The sequence below is a fragment of the Hippocampus guttulatus genome, chromosome 18 (genome assembly GCF_054856545.1).
Source record: "Hippocampus guttulatus isolate MCC_2025c chromosome 18, RoL_Hgut_1.0, whole genome shotgun sequence".
NCBI classification, from domain to species: Eukaryota; Metazoa; Chordata; class Actinopteri; order Syngnathiformes; family Syngnathidae; genus Hippocampus; species Hippocampus guttulatus.
In genome coordinates, this window is record NC_141278.1 from 940,999 (window position 1) to 968,888 (window position 27,890).

Consider the following 27,890-nt stretch of genomic DNA (forward strand, 5'->3'; position numbering starts at 1 on the left):
GATTCGAGTAAAATCTAAACCGTTGATGCTTTGTTCAGGGACCTCCAGGATCCAGAGGAACACCCGGCCCCGCAGGTCCCGTTGGAGAAAAGGTCATTATTACTCTCGGCCGCTATCCCTAACGTGTTCTATTTGTAGTCATACCGTCGAACATGATTGGGGTTTTCCTATCCACAGGGCATGAGAGGAGATGCTGGACTTCCAGGACCGCAAGGGCCACTGGGCTTCGGAGTAACTGGGCCACCGGTATGACAGCATCTTTTCCAGAGCCATTCACTTCACCGCTGCATATGCACGTATTGATGTCAACCCTGTTGACTTTTACGCCCACAGGGTAGAGACGGTGCCCCGGGCGCCCGCGGAACTCCCGGAGCTGATGGCAGACCTGTGAGTTGTTTTGTTCATGTACTGTCTAAAAAAAAAAACAACAACAACAACAACAGGAAATAAACACAATGTTTGGCAGGGTAAAAATCTTGTGTTAAGGTCTGCCAACGAGCGTCATGTTCTTTTCGCCCGTTTTAGAATTGCCCTTGATTTTAGGCAACACTGATAACCAAGGATGTGTGCCTCTATCTCGAACAGAGGCATTGTCTCCTGCCATCAGAACCACGGTCCCCTGATCTGTGCCCAGCTCACGGCCCCGAGCTTTCTTCTTGATTAACAAACAAGTGTGTGCGTGTGTGTGTGCTGTGTTTGTCTTCTCTTGCAGGGACTTGACGGAGCTAAGGGGGACAAGGTAAGTCTACCATTTTCTTTGGATGAAGTGATCTCTGAGGGCTTAGAATATGAGAGGGTGGAACAGATGGTAATTACACGAACACACACAGACACACACACACACAAGCGCGCACATTCACACACTGGCTATGGGGCGATCGACAGAGAAGCAGTCGAGGTGACAAGTGTATTGTTGGTTGGTAAACAAGAGTAGTTTTGGAGTCTTTTGTCAGCAGTTGCCTCAGACTATTGCTTAGCATATTCATCAGATTCCCCAGCCAAAGGGGTCATGTGCGATGGGAGAAAATAGTCGTGATGTTGTACTTTCAAAAGTTAAATGGGTTTAATGTGAATAATAGGAGCTGTTGGAAAAAGTGAGAGGATACGGTTCAGTCAACGGCATTCAAAGGAGATGACTCAAATCTTTTTTTTTGTTTTTTGGAAACGTGTACTTAATGTATACTGAATGGACGCACGGAGCCACGTTAACAATATGCGGAGGGTTTCAATCTTGCACTGCAATCCTTACATTCTTGTTCTTTTTAGGGTGACCCTGGCGAGTGTAACTGCATCATGCCAATGCAGTCAGGTGCAGGAGGACCTGTGAGTATAAACACAAACATCGATTTTACGGAAATGTCACTTGAACATTTTGCGCTAGTGCAGCTGGCCAAAGTCAAGGCTCTCCTTTCTTAAGAGCACTTTGAAACAGCCATTCCCATTCGTCACGTCTTGGCCGGATTACTGTCATGCACTTTACTTTGGAGTCAGATAATCCTCCATTAAGCGCCTCCAGTTGGTCCAGAATGCTGCCGCTCATCTCTTGGCTGGTATTCGTAAGAGGGAGCGCGTCACTCCTGCTCTGGCCTCCCTTCACTGGCTCCCACTGTATTTTTATTCTTTGGCTTTTGACTCGGCACGAGACTATATTTTTAGTTTGACTGTTTTTGTTTTGCTTTCTAACATTTATTGTTCGTTGTTGTATGAATTATTCTCGCGCCGTGTCCGGGATTTTGATGACAGCGCTGGTTGTTTTAAAGTGCTCTTGAAATGCAGTTGAGTTGAGAGGCGAGTTTTTCACTTTCCGACTTGTGAGTGCTATATGCATCCTGTTTGAGCAATGGCTTGATTTCGATGCCTCTCTCCTTCCAGGGAGCCCCCGGGGCTGTGACCGGCACATGGCAGCCTGGCCCTCAGGTTTGATCAGTGTGCCGGTAGCGTTCATTTTATTGGATTGTGAACGTGCAATGTTATGTTTTGCTTGCGTTATACTATGTGTTGCAGGGACCCCCAGGACCACCGGGCCCACCGGGCCCACCTGGGCCTCACGGTGCCAACGGACTTCAAGGACCTCAGGTAAGATACATGGGATCAGGCTGGTGGGGGTTTCTCTCTCCATTTCAATTCAGCGGTGGAATTTTTTGCCCTGAATTGAACAACACGCCACTTCCAGTTGAGGCTTTCGGCTTGCTGGGTTGGGGTCCTTAAGTGAGGAATTGACACGCTTCGACAATTGATGGCTCATAAAACGCATGCTGGAATTAGCTCAGGGAATGGCAGGTGTGCAACCCGAGTCATCAACATACGACGATAAAAATGCACTAATGCTTCATGCTTCAATGCACCTTGAAGCGCAACTGAGCCAACTTTGGGTAATGTCGGTCTAGACATAAACTCTTATTTGAAGGTCTTCCGTTCGATATCAGCAGTAAATGCATTGTTTGACTTATGTCTGATATGCCTTCAAATAAAGTGTTACTGGGGTCTGTGCTTCAAGAGTCAAAGGTGTTTAAAAAAAATGTGGTGACGGGCGAGGAACGGAAGCGCAGTCATTACTGACTAGAGTGTTTTTTTTTCCATAAACAATTGAGAAATATTCACTCCTTTGTGATGCAAATTCTCATTATTATTCTTTTTGAATGGGACTCATTAAATATCCATGCCTTTGGGCTGTGCATGCATTATACCCGGAACCCATACGAGAAGGAACAGGTTCCAATCGTTTTTGATCCTCACCCTTTGACTCTACTTTGACCTCTCGTGGAGATGGGAGTGGTTATCCCTCGATTGGCAACAAGTCAGTTCAACCTCAGTTCCTTCTTTCAGGGTATCCCTGGAAACGACGGGATACCAGGGAAACCGGGTTTGCCTGGATACGTTGTAAGTAAAATTAGAGAGAAAAGGAGTTGAGGTGGCATTCTTCTACTGACTGTGCAATGAACACCCCAAGAACAGTGATCACATGACTGTCCCTTTACAAGAGAAGACCCTGTCACGATATGTCTGCCTTTTGTGTGAATGCTGAACGTGAATGTGGGCCGATCCTTTTCTCATTCCAAACATTGACATTTTCCCCACAATTTCACATTGTTTCACCCCATAAAATCCTCATTCATTTGCAACGAGACAGTCAACAATTTGCTCTCATTCCAAATTCTACATGTTCAACTCATTCAATTCACCTTGGGGTTCATTTCCAACATCCACACGATTCCCACATAGCAGAAATTCCACATTTTCACTGGCATAGTTGCACTTTATGCACCCACTCATCTGCAGGTGTGGACTCGGGTTAAGGTTAAGGGTTTCTTCTTCTACCTTTTTTCGAGCTTCAACTAATTCTACAATTCTTGACTGATTCGAAACATTCCAACTTGAACTGCTGTTTTCTCATTCCAAACCTTTACAGTTTTCCTACAATTCAACATTTTCAGTCTACACATCAATCTACCCTACAATGAACACAAATAGCTTGCATATTATGTGACGGCTCCGCCATTGATATTGAAGATGATGCATATTAGCCGATCTGCATATCAAACTTCTAATTTCAGAGAAAATTTTAAAAAAGGGTCTTACATTGCACAGAAAAAGTCTGAAAGGTTGAAAAGGTCGGTTTGACCTTGTCTTGGTGAATACATCATCACATCACAACATCCGTGCCTCTGTTTCGGTGCTTGGGAGTTGACGTTTTTTGTTCTTTCTAAATCTAAGAAACCACCGGTGGCTGGTACAAAACTTTTTTTTTTTAAGAATAAAGATGGGGGTTTTTTCTATGCTTGTGATGTTTTTTTTTTTATTAAATTAATAGCAAGACTCCTTTTGGTGACAGTTCATTTTTATCATGCAGGTTTATGAAAATTCAACACAACTGATTCATTTTAGTTGTGCCACTCTAGTATGCACTCCACAATGTACCAAAAAGTGAACGAGCCTCATACCGCATGAGTCGCTGTGGTCTCTTATGCATTGAAATTCCAAAATGAAAACTCATTGAAAGTCAATTTTTGCAGAGGCCTGACTTGCAGCTGCTGCCTCAAGATGCTTCTGACGAAGATCAAGATGTGAGTTGATTTGATATCCCCTTGTGTTCATGCTGAGAAATTGTTTTGAACATTAATTCTTATTCTTCTTATTTACACCAAAATGCAGAAAGCCTGTGTTGGGGACTGTTCCCAAGGGATGCCAGGGGTGCCGGGTATGGCTGGGGCCAAAGGAGAAAAGGGAGACCAGGGCAAGCCTGGCGTCACACCCTTGGATAACTGTGATAGCGTAAGAAAAAAAAAAATCAATAAAGAAAATCTTATTTTAGCGTGTTCATTAAAGTATGACACCAAAAAAAAAACACTTTTTTATTTTTATTTTGGCATCATATACTTTTTTGTTGTTATTGATGGGTAAACCGTAACTTATTGCACATCTATCTTGTCTGCTTGCAGTGTCTGGAGAAACTACAGGCAACAGATCCGAGGGTCAGACAATTGACACGAGCGCAGCGAAATTGTGCGAAGGTTTCTTGATATTTATTTCTTGGCCGTTGTAGGATCCCTGCACCTGTACAGGATCACCCGGCGTTCCAGGGGTGCCCGGCTCACAGGGAATACGCGGGGAGCCCGTGAGTCGGCATTTGCCGCGCTACCGTGCGTGTCCTTTTTCACGTGAAGAAATGTTCTTTCTTAATCTTTTCTACAGGGTACACAAGGGGACAGAGGACAAGCTGGACTTCCAGGAAACATGGTGAAGATTTCGCGCAGTACAGATTTGACTCATTGAAAGTGTCTTTTAAAGTATTCGTTAGCAAATCTCATCATTCAAGGCCATGGGGTGCACACTGTCACCGGCTGGACTCGCTAAAAATCTTGTCCAATACAATTGCGACAATTTATGCGTTGGATATGTTTATTTGACATTAGGTATTGTAACAATTTCAAACCTGTGTTTATGTTCAGCCTATGTATGTATTGATTTGCATCTTGCCATTTGTTCACAGGGCCCTCCAGGTTTCCCAGGTCCTCCGGGCCCATCTGGCTCACCTGTATGTTTCATTCACACCGTTATTTTCATTTTTATCCGACTTTTGTTGAAAGTCCTTTAGGGATGTTACCTACATCAATTCTATATACTGAAAATGTTCATCGAGCATCCTACTCAAAATGTGGATGTGTGCGATACCCTCCTCTCTTCACGGAGATGTACCGCACTGGACAGCAGGCCCTAACTTCCCCTGCGCCGCATCAGGGAGAAAAGCAGCCCTTGAATATATTAGTCAGCATCATTGCTGTGGAAATTGCAACAATGGCCAGCTGCCAATTAGTATTTCTTGTCCACAATCATTTCGTCATCACTAATTTAGGACCATCTGTAATCACAATGTGATGAAGGCAATTATAAAACGCGAAACCAACTTATAATTCAAAACTACTCAGAGTATGCTTTTTTTTCTCAGGTGCTGGAAATGTGGTTAAATGAGGTTTAAGGTTTCTTTTCTTTTTTCCAGATAATGGTCTTTTTTGTTTGTTTGCCCCCGTCACTGTTGACGCAGTGTGCTCCAGGTGTATGGGAGCATGTAAGGTCCCGCGTTCCTGTTGATGGGATCCGGGGTCTGGATAAAAAGGAACCTTCAACCTAATTTAACCATAAGTAGACAAGATGAACGTCACAACGCTGGTTGAAATGTTTTTCAGTCATGGATTTATTGAGAACAAACATAGCGCACTATGTTCCACCTTGGGCAATGTTCCAGCATACAGCTAAACACATATTCCGCTTACATGCTTCCTGTTTTGTTTTGTTTTTTTACATTGATGCTCCTCACCCTTGCATCTCCCCTTCACAAACATATATCATCAGGGTCCGCAAGGCGAACAAGGGTCAGCTGGCATCGCCGGAATCAAGGGTGAACAGGAAAGTATCTGCCTACCAATGCCTTCCAATGATGTTGTGTGGAAATGAAATCATGATTTGGGCAATCTCTACTACCTCAGGGCCCTTCAGGGACGCCGGGCTATCCTGGATCCATGGGGCCTCCGGGAATGCCAGTAAGCGAAATCCTCCGAAGAATAACACTGACAGAGATCTGACCGCTTGGTTGGGTACAAAGTGTCGTGGTTGACTCTGCGATGTGACCCGGTATCGATTGACTGGCCTCCATTTTTTCTCAGGGACTGAAGGGTGAACGCGGGAGCCCAGGGACGAGCGGTCAGAAAGGAGAATTGGTACAGGAACCGCAATGCCAGCCTTCTCATCTACACAATGAGTCTTTCCGCGAGTGTTTCACATTATCTTCTGCTGTAGGGTCCTTCGGGTCTCCCCGGGTACCAAGGACAGGCGGGCGCACCGGTCAGTGTTTCATGATGCATTGTTTTTGGAAACTGGCTCTGGCTCGAGCATTCAATAGCTTATCGACAGACATCGATGAGAAATCCCGTCTTCGGTTTTAGGGAGGTAAAGGAGACACGGGACCAGCAGGACCTGTTGGACCAAAGGGTGATCAGGTAGACGTGAGCAACATTACGGCATACAAAACTGAATTGTGTGATATTTATGTTCTGTTACGTTTGAAGGGCTTTCAAGGACAACCCGGATTCCCTGGAACGCCGGTACGATTTTATGCTTTACCGCTTCACTATACGCGTACGCTTTATTCCTTTCTGTATAACTCTGAAATCGTTCATGTATATTCAGGGCCCACCTGGCCTTGCTGGCAAAATTGGAAGGGAAGGACCCCCAGGACTCAAGGGTGAAAAGGTGAGCATCTTGTATGCATTCAATTATGTATCGTACCAAGATACGAATTGATTCTGTTCTCTCTTTCACAGGGCAATGATGGTGCGCAAGGTTCTCAAGGATCAACTGGACCCCCAGGCTCATCAGGCTCCCCAGGACTAATGGTAGAAACAATATTAATAACTCAACATCGTTTACATTTGAGCCATATTATTCCATGATGAGATCTCGGCGGCTGGTGTTTGCAATTAAAGGGTCCTCCTGGCATCGAGGGAATTCACGGAAAAGACGGAAAACCAGGGCTTCGGGTATGTTTATATGCAGATTTTATAGCTATAGGGGGGGTGGGGATCGGGGCCAGTTTCCTGTTTGCAGCTGTTCTGGGCAGGCTTTCTTCATTTTATCTTTATTTGTTGTGTGACTGTTTGTTTTCTTGCCAGGGAGAGCTGGGCCCACCGGGACCAGCCGGCCCACGAGGAATGCCAGTGGGTAGCACCTTCGGAGTTCTTCATTGTCTTATAAGGCCATCTTGCTGTGTATTACACACAAAAACACACATTCAACTAAAAAGTTGTTCACAGCTACGGAGAACTTGCTGGTTTTGTTAGCCTTAACCTAACATAAGTTGAAACATGCATACACATTCTGCATATCAAGTGCCGGAAAGCATTTTCTTTGTCTTTTTTTCCTTTTTTTTTGTTCAAGCAAGCCCTCCCTAAACCTTGCTCTTGACTTCGCTGACAGGAACCTAACATGTTTGAGTCCTTCACATTTTGGCAAAATGATTTAGTCCGCAAACAAGCTAATCCTGTTTGTGTCGTAGTCAATGTTTTATCACCAAATATTTTCCACCCTAATGAGATTTCCATCAGCCACAGCTGCAAGGTATCCTGTTTTACGAGCAATTGAACGTGCGCAAACACAATTACGACGATCATCATGTGGACCATTATCCGCCATGATCATATCTATATTCATGTGAATAGTTGGATTGTATGACCATTACAGGGATAGTAACATAAGTGCTTCTGGCAATTTGTGATGATCTCATTTTACCGTATTTTCCCTGACGGTCACACATGTACAGTCACCGTCGTCCCTGTGCAAGGCAATAAAGTTGATTTTCTTCCTCCCCGTTTGTTGATTTTCCTAACGGAAATCAACCAATCGTATGCTTGATTTCAACTTGCAGAGATTTTTTTGTGTCATTTATTGATTTTGTTTTGATCCTATTTGTGTCTTTGCTGACATCTCTCTTCAGGGATTCAAAGGGAAAACTGGCCACACTGGATTTCCAGGACCAAAGGTTACTTTTGTCATTTTTTTTCTCTCTTACATTTGCAATTGTAGAAAATGATGCCAGGAAGTGAACATTTGACTATTGAACTCTAGTTTGATTAGTGTCCAAGTGGTGAATTCCACCCTTGCTGACACTTTTTATGACACTCTCGCACCTCCAGGGGGAAGCTGGAATTTCAGGCCCACCTGGACCACCAGGTAGACCAGGGCACGAGGTGAGTGTTTCCTTCTTCTTAAAAGAGAAGCTCCATTATCTATGCAGACAAAGCCCCATAGTAATGACTGTGATCTCAATCTGTGACCTTTCCAGGGTGATCCCGGCACGCCAGGAGCTCAGGGACGACCGGGACCATCTGGTCACATTGTGGGTTCATTTCTATTTTTGACTCTTTTTCTTTTTTAGGCAGCGGGGTGGGGGTGCTTCAAATGTATGCGGTGCTGCTGTTATACTGTTTGATTTTATCCAACAGGGTTCACCAGGTCCAGCTGGACCCCCAGGACCTCCCGGTCCAAATGGATTGGTGAGATTCTCACAAGCGTGTTATCATGGTGACCTGGATGACTCATTTAATTGCTTTTTTGTTTGTTTGTTTGGGAGAGGGCGAGTCAAAGGAAATGTAGCAAAACATGATTGAAATACTCCAGGAATTCGTATGCATTTTGTGGTTTTGTAGGGTATAAAGGGAGATAAAGGTCAGATTGGAGAGAGAGGTCTACCGGGAATGCCTGGAACCCCAGGTCCTCCTGGTCACCCAGGATTAATGGTAAGCACTGTTCAACAGCCCACAATGTACTTGTTGGAATCCACGTCCATACATATACGCCATATAACTTGTTTTCTTCCTACCTTGTCTGTTGCTCTATAGGGCGAGCCAGGAAATGATGGTTCTGCTGGTAAAGACGTGAGTAACGACCAGCGTTGAAGTTCTTGTGTTCAGTTTCTCTGTGGCAATTTCATCCGTTTTTTTGGTTTGTTTTTCCCCCTCCTCAGGGCTTGGCAGGCCATCCTGGTGAGAACGGGAAAACAGGTCAAAAGGTAAGCGCCATCTCAGCAAGTGCTCTCCATCAGCTCCGCAGAGCATCTCAAAAATCAGGACGATGCTCCTTTTTTTACTACTTTAGCTTATACTGGCGCTGGGGCCAATGTACTGCACTGCTGAACATGCGTTCTCTCAGCATTTCTGCCCACTCTGCACCCATGCCGAACATAGCCGTACTTTCGCTCTCAAATCCTCCTCGCGAAATCATCTTCACTCCTGACCTCAGTTTACCCTTCTTCACACTGGCAGTCGGCCACCTACGTCCAACAATCTCTTCTTAGACACGGGATTCCAGTCTGTGTGTACAGTGATATAGCTATTCGCCGCCTCGGGGATAATGCTATTAAGCATGAGAGGGAGATGCTAGATGAGGCTATTTGTCACGCTGACAGGACGCCATTGTCAGGGTTTTAGCTGCACAGAGGAGAAAGACAAAAACGGACTCCTCAATTCTTCTCCACACTCTATTTCAAGAGATGCCTGTCTTCCCGTGACACGTAAACATCGGTCGTCCATTACGGGCGCCTTTGTCCTCGATAAATCACTATCCCTAATGTGGCAAGTCTGGTTTTCAGTGTTTTTATGCAATCAGAGTGAAGGGTGCTACGGAGAGGAAATTGATATGGTTGTAGCCATTTGGGTTTTTTTTTCTTCTTACATACCATCCAAACGGTTGTGTTCACTCACTGGGGAAAGTTTTTTTCAGCTTTTCATACAAATACGGAGAACATTAGCGGAACAAATGGAATGGCTGTCTCTCCATCTCTGGAAAGGGTGAACCCGGGGCCACTGGGGAAAGAGGCCCTCCGGGGGAGAGAGGCAGACCGGGGCCCCCTGGTGGAGGCTTGGGATATCACTCCAAAGATGCACAGCCAATGATTGGCCCGGTCGGGCCCAGAGGGGAGAGGGGAAACCCTGGCTCAGCCGGCCCCCCTGGACTACCTGGAACTCCAGGCTCACCGGGAAATGATGTGAGTGAAAGTACCGTCACACCCGTTTCACTCACGTTCTCATTATTAAAATACTGTTCATAAAAGCAAAGTTCAACAAAGCAAATGTTCTCACCATCATTTCACAGGCTGTTGTCAATTACGATGAAGTCAAGAGCTTCATCCGCCAGCAGGTCATCAAGATTTTTGATGGTGAGGAAAGGCAACAATTCCTGATAAGCTCGCATTTACAGAACAGCAGAGCCTTTTATTTTTAAATTATTATTATCGATAATTATAGCTCGGAACTAGCAACCTCAACTCAATTACACTTCACTACAGTTTGGCAGCTAGTAAACAATTATTTAAAAAACAGACATCAAGCAGGTAATTGTCTCTCAAGGCAGAGCTTGCTGTCAAAGTGAACATAAAACAAACATTGTGTATTTTAAACAAGCGCACAAGTTTGCCTTTGAGAACTACGGTAGCTGAATGCCAAGACGCAGCACATTGCGACATGGACAGGCAAACGGATAGGCAACGCATGTCGATGGACAATAAAACAATACTTCTCGGCAAATATTATTTATCCTCTATGGCAGGTATGTCCAGCTCCGGTCCTGGAGGGCCACTGTCCTGCCTGTTTTCCATCTCTCTGTGCTGCATCACACCTGATTCAGATGATCAGTTCATCAGCCAGCTCTGAAGCAGCATTCGAACGATCCTGATTATTTGAATCAGGTGTGTTGCTCCTGGGAAAGCTGGAAAACAGGCAGGACAGCGGCCCTTGCGGACCGACTTTGGACACCCCTGCTCGATGGTAAATGACTATATTACTGCAGACTCAGTCCGTTGTGAAAGTCGAAGCATTATACGTCCGCCTGGTTGCCGAGGCACGTACACAATGGAGCACAACGTGGGGCTGGAACCCATTAATGGCATTTTAATTTATCTTAATGAAGAAGGATGATTTGTGCTTCAAATTTTTGGAGTTACGACCATGGTCATGGAACAAAATGAAATACGCAAGTCAACGGGTAACAAGTAAGGTTTTAGATGCGCATCGACTCTTCTTGAACTCACTTTCGCCATTGACAATGAATATTTATCGTTCATGTGCAATCATTCAATGAATCTCATCTCCCCAGAGAGAATGGCCTACTACATGTCTCGTATGCAGATGCCTGTCGAAATGGTATCATCTCCCGGTCGGCCCGGGCCCCCGGGGAAAGACGGCATTCCCGGTAATCCCGGAGCCCCCGGCGCACCTGGCATCCCAGGCCAGATCGGCCGATTAGGTCGGCCTGGACCCCAAGGCCCAGCTGGTGAGAGGAGCAACCGGCAACCAACATGTCATTGGTCATTTAAAAGTTTCGCGTGCTTCAAATAATTCATTCTTTTTAGGACCAAGGGGCCCAGTGGGTGCAAAAGGAGATAAAGGTGTAGGTGAAATGGGAGATGTCGGACCACCGGGAGCACCAGGTGATGTATAGAACTGGTCCTCACACTGCATGTTTTTGAGATCACGAAAAAAACCTCCACTCCTGACACTTTAGTATGTTAATTCTGGAAATGTTTTATCAGTCACTGATTAGAAATTTCCAACATGATTATGCCCGTCATCATTTTCAAACAGTTATAATTACCATCGTAATTAAGTCAGGGATCAACATCTGGGCTACTTCACATAGCGCCAGTTACAAGTACCCATCTGTAATCACAGGTTTGGGCGGTCTTATCCATTTCCAGCCCACCATTTTGTTGACAGTATGCTTTCAGTGCAAAGTGAAACGGGAACATTCATGAATTACACTTTGTAACATTGAACTCATGCTGAATTTGATCATCTGGAATGTGCTTTATTTGGTTGCGTTTGACCTTTCAGGTATCCCGGGTTCCCCAGGGTATGGTAAGATGGGACCCCCAGGTTCCGTCGGCCAGCAAGGAGTTCCTGGAATCCCAGGTCCGCCTGGACCGGCTGGTTCAAAGGGAATCGACGGCCGGTGTAACCCTTCAGACTGCATGAGCCGTCAAGTGGAATATAGCCCCAAGGGCCCGTCTGTCAAGGGCCCCTGGTAAACGTATGGAAGGCAAGGAGGGGAGAGGTCGGGCAAACCAAAGGACATAAAGCCGGGAATTGTGACCGCAAACTTAAAGATGGCAACTTCCTTTGTTATTGAACAGCGCCCATGTTTGTTTGTTTGTGCAAAAATCCACATTCCTCTTCCTCTACTTTGACCTAAGCGGTGAATCTCAATTCCATCATTCTTTCCTTATGAATTCCACTTCCTTCTCATATCATTCTTTGTTGTTGTTTTGCCTTCTCTTCACCATGTTTCACTCCTTCAAACCAACCACGGGAAGGAGGAAGCATCCGTTTTTCTTTGTTTGTTTTTTTTCTTTGTCAAGTTTAGAACGCAGCCACGTGTACTGTAGCACTTTGCTTGCACCTCTGATATCACAGTGCCTCACAAAACTTCACAACGGCTTCAGCGCTTGTGGTGTTCTCCGTAGTTGAATTGGGTTTCGAAGAGAATGGATGCGTACGCACCCTTTTCGAGGGGTTTACCGTTTTGTATATATTTATATTTATATATAGCAGCTTTTTATACATTTTGAAACATTTGATGAGCGACGTCATACCATCGCCATGGAAATACTGTCCACCAAACGTGCGGAGAGCTTGTCACCCTATTTCAAGTGAAGAATTGAATTTATGACTCAAAAGTACGCTCGCGATTTTTCACATTCAAGCAACATTTTGGACACGCTTTGATGCCGATACGGCTTTCTTGAACATTTGCGGCCGTTCGTCTTAAATGGAAGTTAATAGCTTTGGATTCACAAGCTAGCAAAATGCTATTCTACTCCCTGGGGGGGCATTTTTAGGCTTTCGTATCCCACTGATTGTTCGGAATAGCCAAGCCTTGAAAAACAAAATTGTGGTTTCTCTTAGAAACAGAATTCAACTGTGTTTTGAATGGCTGTACGATGCCACTCTACATGCTTGCTGTGTATATGTTGTTTCAAGACATTGCTGTGCAACTCGTGTTTCTTCCTGAGGTTGTTTTATAAATCATTTGAGTGAGAAAAAAAAATAATAATATGCAAAGCAACGGTTGTTGTTTTCATTTGCATTATATTTGTGCAATCGGTATGTCCCATGTGTAGAAATGACAGGATTTACAGTATGTATGAGCACTCATGTTGAAACTTGCCAAACAAGTGTTGACAAATTTCAAGCTGCAGCAACCACCACCCCCCTCCCACACCCCACCCCCTAAGAAAAGGACTGAATTGATATAAATGATAATAGGGGAAGAGGATTTTTACATAATAATAAAGATGAGTGAATTTTATAAAAGGTTCCTTTTTATTGATTTGGGTTGACTTGAACAGCCGGAAAAAAAAGAAAAAAAAAGATTTTACAGTCGATTACGTTCAGAACAATAAATAACGTCTTTTATCATGGCTGACACCCCGCTGAAGGTTGACAGTGGCACAGGAAGCACATTCAGACTCCAAATGAGAATTATTTCTGAAAATGCGATTAATTTCTGGATTCTTGATCGGCGCATATCGTAACCCATTCCTTTTTCGCTACATAATAATCAACACACATTTACAAAGATTTACAGCACTGCATTGTGGGAGATGGGAGTGCCCGTTGGGATATGCCGTTGCCAGGCAACAAGAGGAAGAGATAAAGTAGTCGTTAGTTTCTAAAATGAGACTTGGGCAGAAAGCGGGTAATGGAGAAAGGATAGAAGAGGGCGCACGGAGGGGGGGGGGGTGAATGAGGGATTTCGCTCAAGCTTACAATTGGCAATAATACAGGTGACAAAGGTATTGTACTGAGAGTACATTTCGGATTCATGAGTCCTTTGCGTCGTTTTTCTCCCCCCCCCCCCCCCCCCCCCACCCCCTTCCGAGGCATTTATTTGCCAGATGCGGGTTCGCAGGAGAGGCAGGATGTTTTAACTAACTAATCACAACATATTACGTCTATAAAACCGTGGCGCAAACGTACTTCCTACGTGTTCCCGAAAGAGCGGAGAAGAATTCAGATGGATGTGGGTGGCCGTGACCTGCTGTTGTCATTGTGATGTCAGGGATTAAGGAGAGAGAACGTCCCATCGGGTTGTCTTTCTCAAAAAAGGGAAGGGGAGGGTGTACATCCTGTCAACGTACTCCCCCCCACCCCTTTGCTCATGGTGTTCAAGTGAGAAGAGTGGTCTCTGTCCTTCTCTCCCTCCCCATTGTCATGAACTTGGTGAACGGAGAGAACATTCTAAATGTTGGGTCCTTTGATGGTTCCCGCCTCCTGTAGTCTCGGAGAGGTGTAGGCCGACGCGGCCAAACACATTGCGGCCTCGCAAAAGCCCGGGAGGCCTGGTGGACCCGCCTTACCGGGACGGCCGGCTTCACCGGCTGCTCCCTGAGGGCCTCTCTCGCCAGGCTTGCCGTTTCGAGCCACGCCGTCAACACCGGGAGGACCTGAGCGGGCAACAGGCAAGCGTCGGTCGTTTACCGCATTGTTCATGGCCGCTTGGGTTAGCACGATCCCTCATTGGCTAATTTCCTCCAACTACAGGTACATGTGGAATTTGGATGACATGAGGACTGCGTGTGGGCGTATCGTTATGCGGGAGCACGTTCTCCACGGTTTGAATTCGATTCCGCTCCTGAAATCCTTATCACTCCAGAGCATCTGGTCAATGACTGAAGTTAACTATGTTTTTGAAATGCCCTTAAGTAGACTCTCTGGTGGCAAGACCAGCCCCCCCCCCCCCGACCCTCCCGCCACACCAAGAAAAAAAAAAAAGATCAGCGTGACAATTTCATGTTCCCAGTTTCACAGCACCGTTTCAGGTGAGCTCAAGTAACTTGCCTTGAATTCCTGGGGGCCCTGGTGGTCCTTGATGAGGTTTGCCAGGATCTCCTCTGTCACCCTGAGCCCCTCTCTTTCCTGGAAATGACAAGAAAGAAAATAGACTCGGATGTGCCCTGGAAAATAATCAATTGTCGGCTCTTTATTTATTTATTTTTACCTTTAAGGCCTGTGTTTCCAATCTGCCCGGGGGCTCCAATCATGCCAGGAATGCCCCTCGAACCAGGTAGACCGTGAGCTCCCTGGGGACCAGGTGAGCCGGGAGGTCCAGGAGGGCCCGGGGGGCCCATAACACCAGCTCCACCGAGCACAGCTCTCTTGGCACTCATGGCCACTGCCGCTAATTTCTCTAGTTTACAACCAAAACACGCTTGTTCAGTTTATTTATGTCGGTCATTTGCGGTGAAAGTCATTTCAATGGCAAACGTGTAGCTGGCCACCTTGCAACATCTTCAGCACGACTTCAATAATGTGCTGGTCAGATGCATCCCGGCCCTGGGGAGAAGAAGATCCAAATGCGTGTCTTTATGTCGCAAACGCTTGCCTGCGTGTGTCGTAAGTGTTGGCGTTCAGTGCCAAGAAATTTGAACCGGACTCACCGGCGACCCCTGAATGCCCGGCATGCCAGGCACACCTCGCATTCCGTTCAGTCCTCTGGGACCAGGTAGTCCAGCAGGTCCCTGGTCACCCAGTTTCCCGGGGTTTCCCGTTGGACCGTTGTGTCCAGGGTCGCCCCTCACTCCTTGCTGCAAGAAGACCCCCAAAGTTGAGTGAATTGGCGTCAGGTACGCGCAACGAGTGAAGTGACGCAAAAAGGAGCAACGATAGCACTCTGAAGTGTGATCTTTCATCATTCATATTCTAGAAATATTTCTGAAACAAAGCTGACCTGTCCTTTAGGTCCAGGTTCTCCAGACAAACCCTGCCAAAGCAAAAAAGAGCATTGATATAAAAAAAAAAAAATGCCACGAGTAGTTTTATTCTTCATTCTAAATTTGGGAGCATTGTCGCGATTTGTGTTCTTCTCAAAGCTACCTTGAGACATGGCTGACCTTTAAGATCAAATTCCTACAGGTGTTACTTAGGAATGTGTCCCCCTCTTTTCAGCTTGAAGCATCGTTCAAAATTCGCTCTCATCGCTTCCTTACCTTTTCGCCTTTCTCGCCAGCTAATCCCTCAACACCTGGGTCACCCTTGAATCAAAAGAGCGTGAGGAAATATTAGACCACAGCAAATATGGATGCGTGCTCATCTGCATGTTGACACTGTATACTTTCTGAGCTCTAAGTCAGCATAGCTGCTACTCACGATGTCTCCCTTCGAACCGCCTTTCCCTTGGAATCCCTGAAATAAGATGTTTCAAGATTTGAATACGTGTCTTCTCAAATGTAAGGATCGATTCAAGCAAATGATCAACGCAGATAAAGTGAGACGAGGTCGGAAGACGTGACCTCCTGGTGAACAAAAGGACGATAAGGACAGATGTGAAGGTGACAAATCGTGCCGCCTCATGTTCTCGTTTTTTTTCTTTACTCTGAGCCGTGACTTTACTCACGGATAAACACTGCCCCCTAAAGGACACGTCTGTTATAAGATAAGAAAACCTTTATTAGTCTCGCAATGGAGAAATTCCCAATTCACAGCAGAAAAGTTATGAAAGGAAGAAGTAGAACAACAAAATATAGGAGCTGCTGGAAAGGCAGCCACTCTCGCGGCGCCATTTTGAAGTCAAAATAACAAAAAGAACACAACACAACACATAGGACACAGACAGTCGTGCAATCTTCACCACTTTTCTGCATACATTTTGTTGTCTGAAGCAGTTATAGATGAAAGAGGAGAGGATCAAAGTGTCCTTTCACCAGTGGATCAGTTATGTGAGGCAGATCCTTCCCAACGCACCTTGTCTCCTGTGGTTCCACTCAGGCCCTGAGCACCTGGAACACCCATTGGCCCTCTCTCTCCTTTGCCTCCCTGTCAATCGTATATCACACATTAAATGTGAGTTTATATATAAAAATTAAAAAAAAGACAATAAAATCAAAACCGAAGGCAAAGCAAACGGGCAGCTTACAGACTTCCCGACGATTCCTTGAGGGCCCACTGGTCCGCGCTGACCTCTGTCTCCCTGGAGTTGCAGATAGAGGTGAGTATCGTGACAGGCCTCTGCATTGCCAATGCAATAAATTGGGATCGTTACCTTGGGACCAGGAACTCCCGCCATACCAGCTTCACCAGGAACGCCAGGCTCGCCCTAGCAACCAATCATATTAGGTGTACAGCATAAGACCACCGTCGGAATGTATTCAAAGATGCTGTTTTGTCTCATGTGTTACCAGAGGTCCAGGAGCGCCAGGTAAGCCAGCGAGACCCCTGGGTCCAGGCTCGCCCTAACAAGAGACAGAGAAGGAGATGTTGGCCGCACAAAATGAACCGTGCGTGTGAAATCGGAATCTTACCTTAACTCCAGGGCCACCCTTGGCACCGGGACTACCGGGCAATCCCTATCGACGCAAATGAGAAAATGCAACGATATACATTCAATCGAAGGTGAACTCATGCCCGAGGTGTCCTGCCGCGCCGCGCTCTCGCAACACGCAGTTAATTCAAAACGATGTGACGGGTGTGACGATGATCACGTCAGTGAAATGAATTCCCCTCGTCAACTCGTAGGTTTAGCATAAACCTTGGAGCGGGTTCCTGGCAGTGACTCTGCCGCGTATTCCGGTGCAGCTTATTATTGCGATATGCATCGGGGCATCACATTACGGTGTTTGCAGCGGTGTGACTGCATTGACCACACAGCAAAAGCTTGCATCCCCAGCTCCATTACCCCTGAGTCAGAGCGGCACGCACGCACACGCGACTAGCTACCGCTTTTATTGTGATAAATCACAATGTCACGGGAGGGGGCGGGGGGGGGGGGGGGGGGGCTGTCTCGGGGGAGTTTAGATTCTAGAACAACTCGGGTCCCAGGGTCACTCTTACCCTGGAGGAGAGCCCGGAAAAGATAAGAGCAAAATATGAAAATATGCCAGCCACCTCCTGCTGGCATCCCCTGCTTGCGTTCTGCCGTTGTTGATTTGGGAAGGAAACGTTGCCACCATTGCCTACGTGGCTTGCATGACAATGAACATTTGCGGACAATCTCCTTTTGGATGTGCCTTTCGTGACTTTGCCGCCATGAATCACTCACCGCTGTTCCCTGGGGCCCAGGAGGACCTGGCATACCAGCTTGGCCGGGCCCACCCTGCCAAAAGATAAAAATGGGAACGGAAAATAAAATCAAGAAATCAATAAATGGCTCCGTGCACCATCGAGCTTCCTATCATGACAAGCGCGCGGAAGCCTTACTTTGATCCCCGGAATGCCCGGTGTGCCGTCTTTTCCATCAATGCCAGGCAGGCCCTGAAAATGACGAAAGTGGACTTCATTTAGCACAGTATGACATTGTTTCAACTGACTCAGGTTCAAAAACACCAAAAAAAAAAACAAAACCCTCAACTCACATTGTCTCCTTTTTTGCCAACTGCACCCTGCGGGCCCTGGATCCCACGGCTGCCCTGCGGGAGAAAAGCAAATGAATGTTAATGTATTCAAATCAGACCTCAGGATCACACTTTTTTGTTTTTTTTAAAGGACAGTATTCACTGAAAATCATGCGGAAGGTCACTCACTTTATCCCCCTTGTCTCCTGCCTCTCCGGGTGAACCCTGAGGACCCTCCTCACCCTGAAAGTCAAACGGGTTACCTAAAAAGAGTGCATCATCTTTTTGGATGTCAACACAAACCTGTGCCTGTGTGGGTTCTTACCGGAGGTCCGGGTATCCCTACAGGTCCGTTGATGCCCTTGTAACCACGAGGTCCCTACGGAAAAGCACAAAAAGTGCTCTTCATCGCTCCAGATCATGGCCGCCTCCTCTTCATCATGATGAAGGGGCAATTAGTGCTGAGCTCAATCCACTAATGGGAGTTGCAAAGAAAATGAGGGGCCGTTTTGGCTTTGGCGCTAACTTGGCTAACGCAGCCAATGTTAACGGTAAGACAGATTGCTACAGAGGATCATTAACTACATATGGAGACACGGCGGACCCAGATAACCCCGACTCATTAGAGGAGGCGAGGGATGCGCAGTGGCATCATTTCCATATGTCCCCATTGCTGGTAATGGATGATGTTTGCAGAGCGAGTCCAACTGTACTACACCTACTTGGAACTCTTCAAAAAAATAAAAATAAAATGAGAACAGCCTTGCCTCGAAAGATGAAGTGGACAATAAAGTTGTGTGAACATGAGACATGTTTGATTTCTCACCGCCTCTCCTTTGGGACCCATCATTCCTGGATAACCTCTCACACCCATTGGACCCTATATATACACAACAAATCAAAAGTAAGAACAAAGTTGACCGTCGACCCAGAACAAAGGCAGCCGCTCGAACTGATCACTTCAGTCAGAATAAACGAGGACGTGACACAAACTATGATTGTCATACCGAAGGTCCCGGAATGCCTTGCTCTCCAGAGAGGCCCACTTCTCCTTTGATTCCCTGGAGTAGGAGAGAAAAGATTGAATTGTTTTTCTTGAGTACGCATAGAAGAACAACAAACAGGTTCGAGCCTTATTGAAGAAAAAAAAAAGTTGCTCCTTTCAAGCGTTAGCTGGCTGGCAAGATCGAAAAGACACACACCGGGCATTAGGAAGGTCCCCAAATCAACTCAATGCAGCTTTTGAAACTCGTCAAATAGTTCCCGGTTCCAACTTATAAACGCAACCTGCATGCTCTCGGGATGGGACACGTGACTAGCTCTGAAACGAGACTGCAGACTGACTGTTTATGCTAAGGTGAGCTCGCCGAAACTTTATGCAAGCTATTTCTGTCCTATAAATGGAGTCTATCCTTCAATCGAGTCTGACCAACTCCTGACAAGCATCTTTTTGAAGACAGAACAACGTCACAGTATGTCCAGGAGTCTAAGACACTAGCTTGCACAATCGGGGAGGTAGCTCCATGAACAAGTTCATCATTTACAGTATTTGTCGCCAGCAGACTTCTCCCAGACTAATTCCTGGGGTCTGACTTGCTTCTCCCCAAGATTCCGCAGCGTGCTCGTTAGATCTGCTTTCATTCAGCAAAGGTGCGGTGAGCAGATGAACCCTGACAAACTCATCCTCCCATTCGAGTATCTGGCTCCTCACCGCCCTTTACTCCCGCTCACCCTTACGCTAACTGAGCTGCCAGGTTAGCGCCAGTCATGTGCCTCGGGGTGGCTTCATGCCAACTAATCCTTGCCTCTGCTGGTTCTGAATGTTGGGGGAGAATGTGAAACTGTGCAAGATGAACATGAGAGATTGTGTGGCCTACCTGTTTTCCAATACTGCCGGAGTCTCCAAGAACACCGGGTCGTCCTTTGTGACCCTATAGAGAAATCGCAAAAGACATCCAATCAAGGGGGTAAATATGACAGATGAGATGTTTCGTGTTTTTTCCTGCAGTTAAAGTCCAATGCCATTGGAGCTAAGCGGTGCAGTGATCGAAGGTATCCAACGGATGAGGTTGCACCAACAGGACTTGAATGTTGCACCATGGCCTTAAATGTTAGACCGACATGTGGCAGAGTCCTGAAACGGCGAAGCGGGACACTCACTTTGACTCCCTGAAGTCCCTGCGGGCCCTTAGGTCCTGCTGGACAGTTAAGAGGACACTGTGGAGAGAGGGACATGTGTCATTCCTACTCCGTCAAGACATCTTCGAGCTTCTGGGTCCTACCTGGAAGTCGGCACTTCCTTCTTCTCCACCAATGAACTTCCCTGGTGGGCCCTAGACAGATAAGTCACAGACAGACGAATGGACTATTACCCCTTTTCCAGCAAAACAAACTCGGCGCCGGTTGGGCGCAAGGGCCAGCGCTGTTCTTACTTGGTGCTTAGCAAGTCCTTACGAAAAATGTGTTTGCTTTTTCCACCGGCAAAGAGCCAAGTAGGAGCGCTTCTATTTTTCTTAACCAGTGGAGATGATCACGAGGCTGGCGGCCTCCGTCGCTTTCTGGTGGGCAACAATTGTGCCGGAGTTCACCGCTCAATGGTTTGAGCAAAACTTGCCTGCGTCCAGGCAGTCATTCGTCACGATAACCCCGCCCACTGTCCCCTTATCATTGTTGGTGTCAGAATCTGGCCCGACAAATAACTGGGTCCAGTTTAAGGACTGGTTTCAAAAACCAGGGTGAGAGCGAGTGGTGAAAAAGAAAGAACTGGTGCTGGGCGCTGGCCTGGAACTCGTACTAGCACAAGCGCGGTGGGAAAGGAGCACACGCGAGGCGCCCGGTTAGTTGCCAAACAGTTGCTCATGCGAGTCGAGAACTATCTACCTGTTCTCCAGCTTTCCTTTTCTCTGTTTATAGATTGCGTCAGGAGGTACAATATCTCCAATGAGGCCTGTGTATTTTTTGCTACAGTCAGGAGAGACAGCCCACAGATTTCATGGAAGGTGGGTGTTTGGGGGATGGGGGTATTTACCCAAAGATAGCACTCAAGCTAAACAAATACGCTCACTCCCCTGAGCCGCAAACATCACTCTCATTGAAGACAACCCCTCCACTCCCCCGAATGCATGCGGGAGAGTCCATCTACCCGTAGAAAATACACTTGAAAGCCTCCTACTCCAAACTGTTGATATTTCAGTGCTTTCTCTGCAGGGACACATGCAAGATTCACGGCGTTGTGCCCGTACGGGGCGTTTTTTACACAGCGGTGAGTGTGCTAAACACATCCGTCAACCGCGGTGGTTTGCCCATCTCAGAAGAAACCGTGCAAGTCAACGTGTGGAGCTCTGACGCTCCATTTGAATTGGACAAAAGATTCATCTTTTCCTCAATAAAGCTTTCTCTGAGAACGTTTGAGTGTTGTCTCTGTACATTTTTGTACAAGTTCCAGCTTGGCCTTTGGCATTGCTTTTGTTAATGAGTGGTTTGCATCTGCTGGTGTATGCCTCTTAGTTCATGAAGTCTTGGATAAACAGTAGATTGTGAGACTTGTACTCCTCCATTCTTGGGGGTTTTTGTTTCCAGCTCACACAAATTTGTTTCTGTCATCAACTGTGGCTATTTTACCCATTTGGCCTCTGTTACCCAGGACAACAGCGGTTTCTTCTTCAGGACATTCCAATGATTGTGCAATGGCTCTGATGAATTTCCCATCTTGCCCATCACCTGAACAAGTTTGGTAAACAAATCTCCAATGTTGAGGTCTTGGATGATTTACAATTTGGACCTCGACTTGGATTACACATTTTATAAAAATCCACTTTGACCATTTAAAATAGCGAGAAGCACAAAACAAGGACTCAAGACTTACTGGCTTGCCTGGAGTCCCAGGAAGCCCTGGAGGCCCAGGCGGTCCCATTAAACCCTATGAAGGAAAAAGAAGAAGGGGGGGGGGGTGGACAATACCAAAGATGAGCTTGGTGTTTGTTCACTTCAAAAAGTATGAAGATGTTTTGTGTTCTTTATGCTGACCTTTGGTCCGGTTGTTCCGATTTCACCAGGAAGCCCAATTGGCCCCGGAGCCCCCTGAATAATTCATTGACACAATCAAATCTTTTCAGCCCACAAAAAAAAGAAAGCAAAAACAACAACAACAATAATCCACAGGAATAAAAAGATGCCAAAAGTCAATCTAGTAAACAAGAAACGTACTGCAAGTCCTGGGAGTCCAGGTCCCTGTGTGTGAACAAGAAGCACAAGTGGTCAAAGAGTTAGTGACACCGAATCTCTACCGCTCCTATTTTATCGATTCTCTACACACCCTCATAGCTTTCAAAGGAAGGAAGGCCGCTGTCGTCTAATAATTCAGTAATGCCTGCTGAGTTTCCGGCATGAAGGATAAACTTTCGGTCGGTTCACATTTGCTGTTTATTTTGCTTTGTAATTAATTATAGACAATGCAATTAAGTATGTGAGCCTTCTTGCGGGAAGGACAGCCCGTGGCACAACATTTTGTGTCTCTCTGCCTTGCACCACTCACTACCCACCCCTCTTTGTTCGACCATGACATTGAATGACTCCGGAACTGAGATTTGGGCTGTGCTAATAAGTGTCAGCTCGATGGAGACGCAGCCCCCTCTACAGGTTATAAATCGTGTTACAGTTCAACCAGAAGAAACGCTGGGATTGAAGTTCTCATCCATCTCGAGCAAGGGTCTCATACTCAATTTATGTGCAGGCTGGGAGAGTCTGGGTCACATCAGCTAATCCTCAAAAACGGCTTCAAGTATTAAAAAAAAAAAGTACAACTCATCCAATCTTCTATTCATAACAGTTCAGCACATGAACGGTTCTTCAGAACATAAACACAATTGTGATCTCGGCATGCCTCTCTGCTCCCAAAAAAAGCAAGAAAATTCAGTCTCCAGTTCCTCTTGAAATTGTCTGTGATTCCATCCTCTCTCTTCACGGTTGACCAATTTGTAATTTGAAGATTACCCGGACCAAATTTGTTGTTTGTTGGCTACAACTGCTTAGTCATTAGCAATGCCCGCATAATCAACGCATACTTACAGGTCTGCCAGGCTCACCACTTAACCCAGGCTGACCCTACAGATGAGAAGGCAACAGTAAAAAGTAACACAATTAAAAACAATCAAATGTGCACCAAACGGTCTGTATCGTTCAAATCTGATGTGACCGTATGAGATGCAAGGCCACAGCCGAGGCGCATTCGTAATCTAACGCTTCTGAAAATTAAGAGCAGCAATGACCGTTTTCCAATTTCCGTGCCGTCGTGAATTACTTAAGTCCAACGCCGCACCCGGTATTTCACTTTACTGCCTATTTATACTTCCACTCCATTACATTTCGGATGCTTTTTTTTTTTATGTTTCACAATGTACTTCAACTGATTAATGTGTCAGCTATTCGGGTTACTTTGCAGATTGGTGTTATATATGGATATGAGCTGCTATAAATCCGATAGCCCGGCAGCAGCCAAAGTTTGAAACGCCTTAACGAGCATCATTAAATGTAGCGCCAGTAAATCAGAATCAGCAGTTCTCATCAAATACTCCAATGGGGACACCTTTTCTAGAGTCACGACTGAATTTCAAAGTTATGAAAGATTTAAAGGAATGTTTTTTGGGTTTTTTTTTAGATTTTCATCCATCCAACAGCAGTGAATGGCAAAACTTGCCTTCGGGCCGGGGCTTCCCACGGCACCTCGGTCGCCCTTTGCGCCAATCAAACCCTGCGGATAGAGAGAAAAAGATGAAGAAAATGCGCACGTAGGTCGGCCACTCGGTTTGCTACATGAGGCGTGAATTCACATTGAAATCATCAGACATTTGATACAACTTGACACGAGTCCAGGAGGTAATTAGGAAACAAAGAGGAGATTTCAGATTCCAAAGAGGATTAGGGGCAAAGGCTCAAAAGACCTCGCGCATGTGTGCGAACGCACTTCAGTTCGCAAGTGACCATGTGACACATGCAGATAAACAAGGCGCTTCCGCCAACTTCACTCAAACCGAGTTGCAATTGAATCATGCAGACTCGCCATTCACCGTTAAATTTGATATAAAACACAACAACAACATTGGCATTCATATGTGACTGCTCTCTCGCTTAAAACCTTTTACTGAGGTCCACAACAAATAAAACCATCCATTCAAACGTTACTCTGCACTTATGACGAGACGTCATAAGTGCAACCCGTTGGCCTCATCATGTGACTCCCCACCAAAAGTCCGAAAGGCTCGAAATTGAAACGGTCCACTTTGCCATGTTCTCACATCAATGCCGTTCTCCCCCGGAGCACCATCAGGACCCGGCTCTCCTGGCTCCCCCTTTTGTCCCTAAAAAAACAAAACAAAACAAAAACACAGACGGCAACTTCAAATAAATGGAAGTCATAATTCTACATGTATTCATAATGTAAAAATGAGAGTGCTTACTGGTGGACCAGGGGGACCAGGTGGACCTTTGTCTCCCTTGAAAAAGAAGAGTATTGATCATTAAGGAATGCAAAGGTGATGAACAATAAAAGGAGCCATATACATATAGACGTATATACAGTATGTGCGTGTATATATGGATATATGTTTCATTTAAGTTTAACCGGGGGAGGGGGGTGGGAATAACCACTGGTACCTAACCAGCTCGAACATTTTTGCATAGCAACTGTCACTCATGGTTGAGGCCGACATGATTACCCCCACCCCTCCCGCCATGGTATTACATTTGAATTATGTACAATGCTGCCTATATTATTAAGAATTTCACAACTGCTTATCCGTTCCAAGAAAGACATTGAACATTGACCTAAACCCAAAGCACAAAAGTTGGAACATTCAAGATTTTTTTTTGGGGTGGGGGCAGTCTACAGCGATTGCTTTCCCAACCTGAAAAATCCCAAAATGTATCACATGACTGTGATACAACTCCAGACTCCTTCCCTCAGGTCTGCCAAGGGGCCCTTCTCAAAGACGCCTCTCTGCTTGGGAACAGAGCTCCTTTATAGCTCGGAATGTTTGCATTCGCAGAGCCCTCTACTGGTTCAATTAGAGGACTGCACTCATGTACCGGGTTGGTATTTCCCCAGCACAATGATGCTCTTTGTAGCAAGGCTGGTGGGCCAACCGGGGGAGATACTCACATCAATGCCGTCCGACCCAGGAGTGCCAGAAGGTCCTGGTAGGCCTGCCTGGCCCTGAGGACCAGGTGGACCCCTCTGAAGGTGAATAAAAGGAGAACAAATAGATTAGATACATTTGCATGAATTCATTTTTTTTCTCTAAAAGGAACCATACATATCTTAAGAGTATTCTCTCCATTTTGACCAACCCAATTAATTTCTTGGTCAAGAAAAAAAAATTATATTCATGGAATTTAAAAAAAATATTAACTATGCCTTTAAAAAGGAGAGCCCAAATGGAAAAGTACCACAGTAAAAATGTGGTACTGTTGTATATTTAAATCTCATCTAGGTGATGCATGTTAAAGTATAAATTGCAATTAAATGATCCTATAATCAAATACAATTTTAATAAGAATGTTCAAAATAAGAATGGTGATACAATGCATACGAGAAACACACAGGAATACATTCTGTGAATGTTTCATGCCGTTGGTAGTAATTCCTTTCATACATGAAACACAATAAAGATGAAATATTAATAATAATGCCGGAGTACAAAGCACCGAAAGTGTAATGTGGGAGGAGGGGTCACTCAGACGGCACACCGAACCCACGGGCGTGCATTAGAGGTGAGAATTTCTTTTAATCCGAAATTCCGATACTGAAGGGATTCAAAAAGAAAAATGGACAAAAACATTTCCATATTCCTCCACTGTTATAAAAAAAAACTCAAAAAACAAAACAAAAAAAAACATCCAACAGAAATGGCACGTGGGTGCCATTTTAAACACTTTGCAGTCAAAGTTTGTTTTGTTTCTCTGTGCCACTGCCCAGAGATTCCCATCCTCCACGGCCACAGGATCTTCATTTGAGGGGGGTTTGGGGGGGGGGGACAAAAAAGTGGAGATTGCATTTTGCTTCTTGGTTTGAAAAATGAACATCTTGTCGAAAAATGTCACCAGGAAGCCCCGAATCCATCACGGTCTCCATTTTAAGCACGAGACCAGAAGAGAGTTCAAAAGCGGCAATAATACCAACAAAAATGAAGGCCCCGTGTCCTTTGTAGAAAAGTAGAAAATCCATTTCATGCTCATCTCTTTCTTTTCAACTGGAGTCAGGTGACTACCCCCCACATCACATACGATAGCGGCAAATCATTTGGACTTCAAGCACCTCTCCCACCAACCTAAGAAAATCCCACCACCAAATGGCACCCGGCTCAGCATAAAGTAGTTGCTTGGAGCAGGTGTCCCCCCCCCCCCCCGCCCATGTCCACTTACCACTTGGGCCAGAACCAGGCAGAGTGTCTGCAGTATTACCCAGGACTTCAGCATGACCGAGAGAGAAGCCATGGTCCTTTCTCCCCTGTCGGTCTCTCTCCTCGGTTCAACAAATCCTCTCTTCTTGCTCCCCTATTCCTTTCCAGGCCAACGCAGTGAGGGAGTGATGGGGTAAAAACTAACTTCAAGAAAGTGTGGGGGTGGGGGTGGCGGGTATGTGCACACTCAAGAAAAAAAAAAATCCAACTCGGGAGGATAGGGTACAAAGGAGTGGTTGAGGGAGGGGAGGGGAGTCAGTGAGAGGGAGGCAGAGGTGTAATGATGACATCCTAGATCGAGAAGGAAGCAAAGAAACGCACATTGCATCTATCTTCTGCCGTGATTGCTTATTTGATGGAAAGCATGCACATTTTTCTCAAAGCGACGCAAGCTCTTCCCAAATCCTCAGGAGCTGGACGACTGAAAACTGAACTCGAGGTGAAATTCAGACTTTGAACCATTCAATGTTCATATTTCAACCGCTAAATGAAATGATTGTTGTTGTATTTCGATAAACCAAACACACTGACACCAAGTGGTCATTTCTCCAATTACAGTTAGTCCTGAGAGAAATATTCCTCGGAACCTGAGCAAACAAGTGGCAATGTCAAAATGATCTGATAGTGACCCCTACAGTTGTTAGACAAAATAACATGAAGTTCCTCCAACATCCACTAGATGGCAGCAACGCCAACATATTTCAGCCTGGCCTTAACTGTCGTTGATTTACTGCTCCATTTGGAAAAATGCAGGACACGCTCAACACAGTCGAATTAGTGGTATTAAATTGCCGGCGCGGCGTCTAACATACCACATGAGCATAAATGTCCGATAAAATGACACCATTATATCGAAAAATGGATGTGGCACACATCATCACATACGGATGTTACGGTCGCACCGACGGTGACAACACACATACACACCGCCACGTACACAGCGCTAAGACCAAGTGACGGCGTTGCTTTGTTAGTTTATTAGAGCCTCCAAGGGACTGGACAGGCTATAGATCACAACGGGGCAATGCCGGGAATGAATCCATCAAAGCGACTTTAATAAA

The 27,890-nt window shown here is 45.8% G+C and overlaps 2 protein-coding genes and 1 long non-coding RNA gene across 5 annotated transcripts in view; 2 read left to right on the plus strand and 1 right to left on the minus strand.

The window, feature by feature from the left end:
• col16a1 (collagen, type XVI, alpha 1) overlaps positions 1 to 13,358 on the plus strand; it is a 38,143-nt gene extending 24,785 nt beyond the window's left edge. The window contains exons 35-70 of one of the 3 annotated variants that reach the window (XM_086136274.1): positions 39 to 92; positions 178 to 246; positions 334 to 387; positions 713 to 739; positions 1,267 to 1,323; positions 1,873 to 1,917; positions 2,005 to 2,076; positions 2,827 to 2,880; positions 4,014 to 4,064; positions 4,153 to 4,272; positions 4,440 to 4,472; positions 4,544 to 4,615; positions 4,693 to 4,737; positions 4,991 to 5,035; positions 5,851 to 5,901; positions 5,982 to 6,038; positions 6,162 to 6,215; positions 6,295 to 6,339; positions 6,441 to 6,494; positions 6,564 to 6,599; positions 6,685 to 6,747; positions 6,819 to 6,890; positions 6,981 to 7,034; positions 7,167 to 7,211; positions 7,988 to 8,032; positions 8,187 to 8,240; positions 8,336 to 8,389; positions 8,496 to 8,546; positions 8,700 to 8,789; positions 8,892 to 8,927; positions 9,017 to 9,061; positions 9,839 to 10,036; positions 10,144 to 10,207; positions 11,143 to 11,319; positions 11,399 to 11,476; positions 11,880 to 13,358. In XM_086136274.1, coding sequence (XP_085992400.1) covers positions 39 to 92; positions 178 to 246; positions 334 to 387; positions 713 to 739; positions 1,267 to 1,323; positions 1,873 to 1,917; positions 2,005 to 2,076; positions 2,827 to 2,880; positions 4,014 to 4,064; positions 4,153 to 4,272; positions 4,440 to 4,472; positions 4,544 to 4,615; positions 4,693 to 4,737; positions 4,991 to 5,035; positions 5,851 to 5,901; positions 5,982 to 6,038; positions 6,162 to 6,215; positions 6,295 to 6,339; positions 6,441 to 6,494; positions 6,564 to 6,599; positions 6,685 to 6,747; positions 6,819 to 6,890; positions 6,981 to 7,034; positions 7,167 to 7,211; positions 7,988 to 8,032; positions 8,187 to 8,240; positions 8,336 to 8,389; positions 8,496 to 8,546; positions 8,700 to 8,789; positions 8,892 to 8,927; positions 9,017 to 9,061; positions 9,839 to 10,036; positions 10,144 to 10,207; positions 11,143 to 11,319; positions 11,399 to 11,476; positions 11,880 to 12,073 — 2,415 coding nt within the window. In that variant the 3' untranslated portion in view covers positions 12,074 to 13,358. Of the gene's footprint in view, positions 1 to 38; positions 93 to 177; positions 247 to 333; positions 388 to 712; positions 740 to 1,266; positions 1,324 to 1,872; positions 1,918 to 2,004; positions 2,077 to 2,826; positions 2,881 to 4,013; positions 4,065 to 4,152; positions 4,273 to 4,439; positions 4,473 to 4,543; positions 4,616 to 4,692; positions 4,738 to 4,990; positions 5,036 to 5,850; positions 5,902 to 5,981; positions 6,039 to 6,161; positions 6,216 to 6,294; positions 6,340 to 6,440; positions 6,495 to 6,563; positions 6,600 to 6,684; positions 6,748 to 6,818; positions 6,891 to 6,980; positions 7,035 to 7,166; positions 7,212 to 7,987; positions 8,033 to 8,186; positions 8,241 to 8,335; positions 8,390 to 8,495; positions 8,547 to 8,699; positions 8,790 to 8,891; positions 8,928 to 9,016; positions 9,062 to 9,771; positions 10,037 to 10,143; positions 10,208 to 11,142; positions 11,320 to 11,398; positions 11,477 to 11,879 lie in introns of those variants that run through there. The other 2 variants (XM_086136275.1, XM_086136276.1) reach the window with 2 other exon arrangements.
• col9a2 (procollagen, type IX, alpha 2) lies at positions 13,345 to 27,157 on the minus strand. The gene is made up of 32 exons (XM_086136277.1): positions 26,792 to 27,157; positions 25,530 to 25,604; positions 24,829 to 24,864; positions 24,667 to 24,729; positions 24,069 to 24,122; positions 23,441 to 23,476; positions 22,580 to 22,603; positions 22,400 to 22,453; positions 22,239 to 22,292; positions 20,656 to 20,706; positions 20,534 to 20,590; positions 20,251 to 20,304; positions 19,381 to 19,434; positions 19,200 to 19,253; positions 18,699 to 18,752; positions 18,563 to 18,616; positions 18,395 to 18,448; positions 18,240 to 18,293; positions 18,082 to 18,135; positions 17,345 to 17,389; positions 17,222 to 17,275; positions 17,086 to 17,139; positions 16,960 to 17,013; positions 16,788 to 16,859; positions 16,194 to 16,229; positions 16,034 to 16,078; positions 15,775 to 15,807; positions 15,485 to 15,631; positions 15,326 to 15,380; positions 15,046 to 15,234; positions 14,886 to 14,963; positions 13,345 to 14,491 (listed from the first exon to the last, which is right to left on the minus strand). Exons 1-32 carry the CDS (start codon positions 26,861 to 26,863, stop codon positions 14,286 to 14,288), a joined length of 2,076 nt encoding a protein of 691 aa, XP_085992403.1. The 5' UTR covers positions 26,864 to 27,157; the 3' UTR covers positions 13,345 to 14,285.
• Positions 20,951 to 21,675, plus strand: LOC147190467 (uncharacterized). The gene is made up of 3 exons (XR_015103658.1): positions 20,951 to 21,209; positions 21,287 to 21,372; positions 21,581 to 21,675. It is a non-coding gene; the product is annotated as an uncharacterized LOC147190467 (long non-coding RNA).
• Positions 27,158 to 27,890: the final 733 nt, after the last annotated feature.

Coding starts and splice junctions, on each gene's coding strand:
- col9a2 (XM_086136277.1), bottom strand. CDS start 26,863: ATGGCTTCTCTCTCGGTCATGCTGAAGTCCTGGGTAATACTGCAGACA. Junction 18,617..18,698: donor TAGGGATACCCGGACCTCCG/GTAAGAACCCAC, acceptor TTTGACTTTCAG/GGTGAGGAGGGTCCTCAGGG. Junction 17,276..17,344: donor AGGGTGGCCCTGGAGTTAAG/GTAAGATTCCGA, acceptor GTCTCTTGTTAG/GGCGAGCCTGGACCCAGGGG.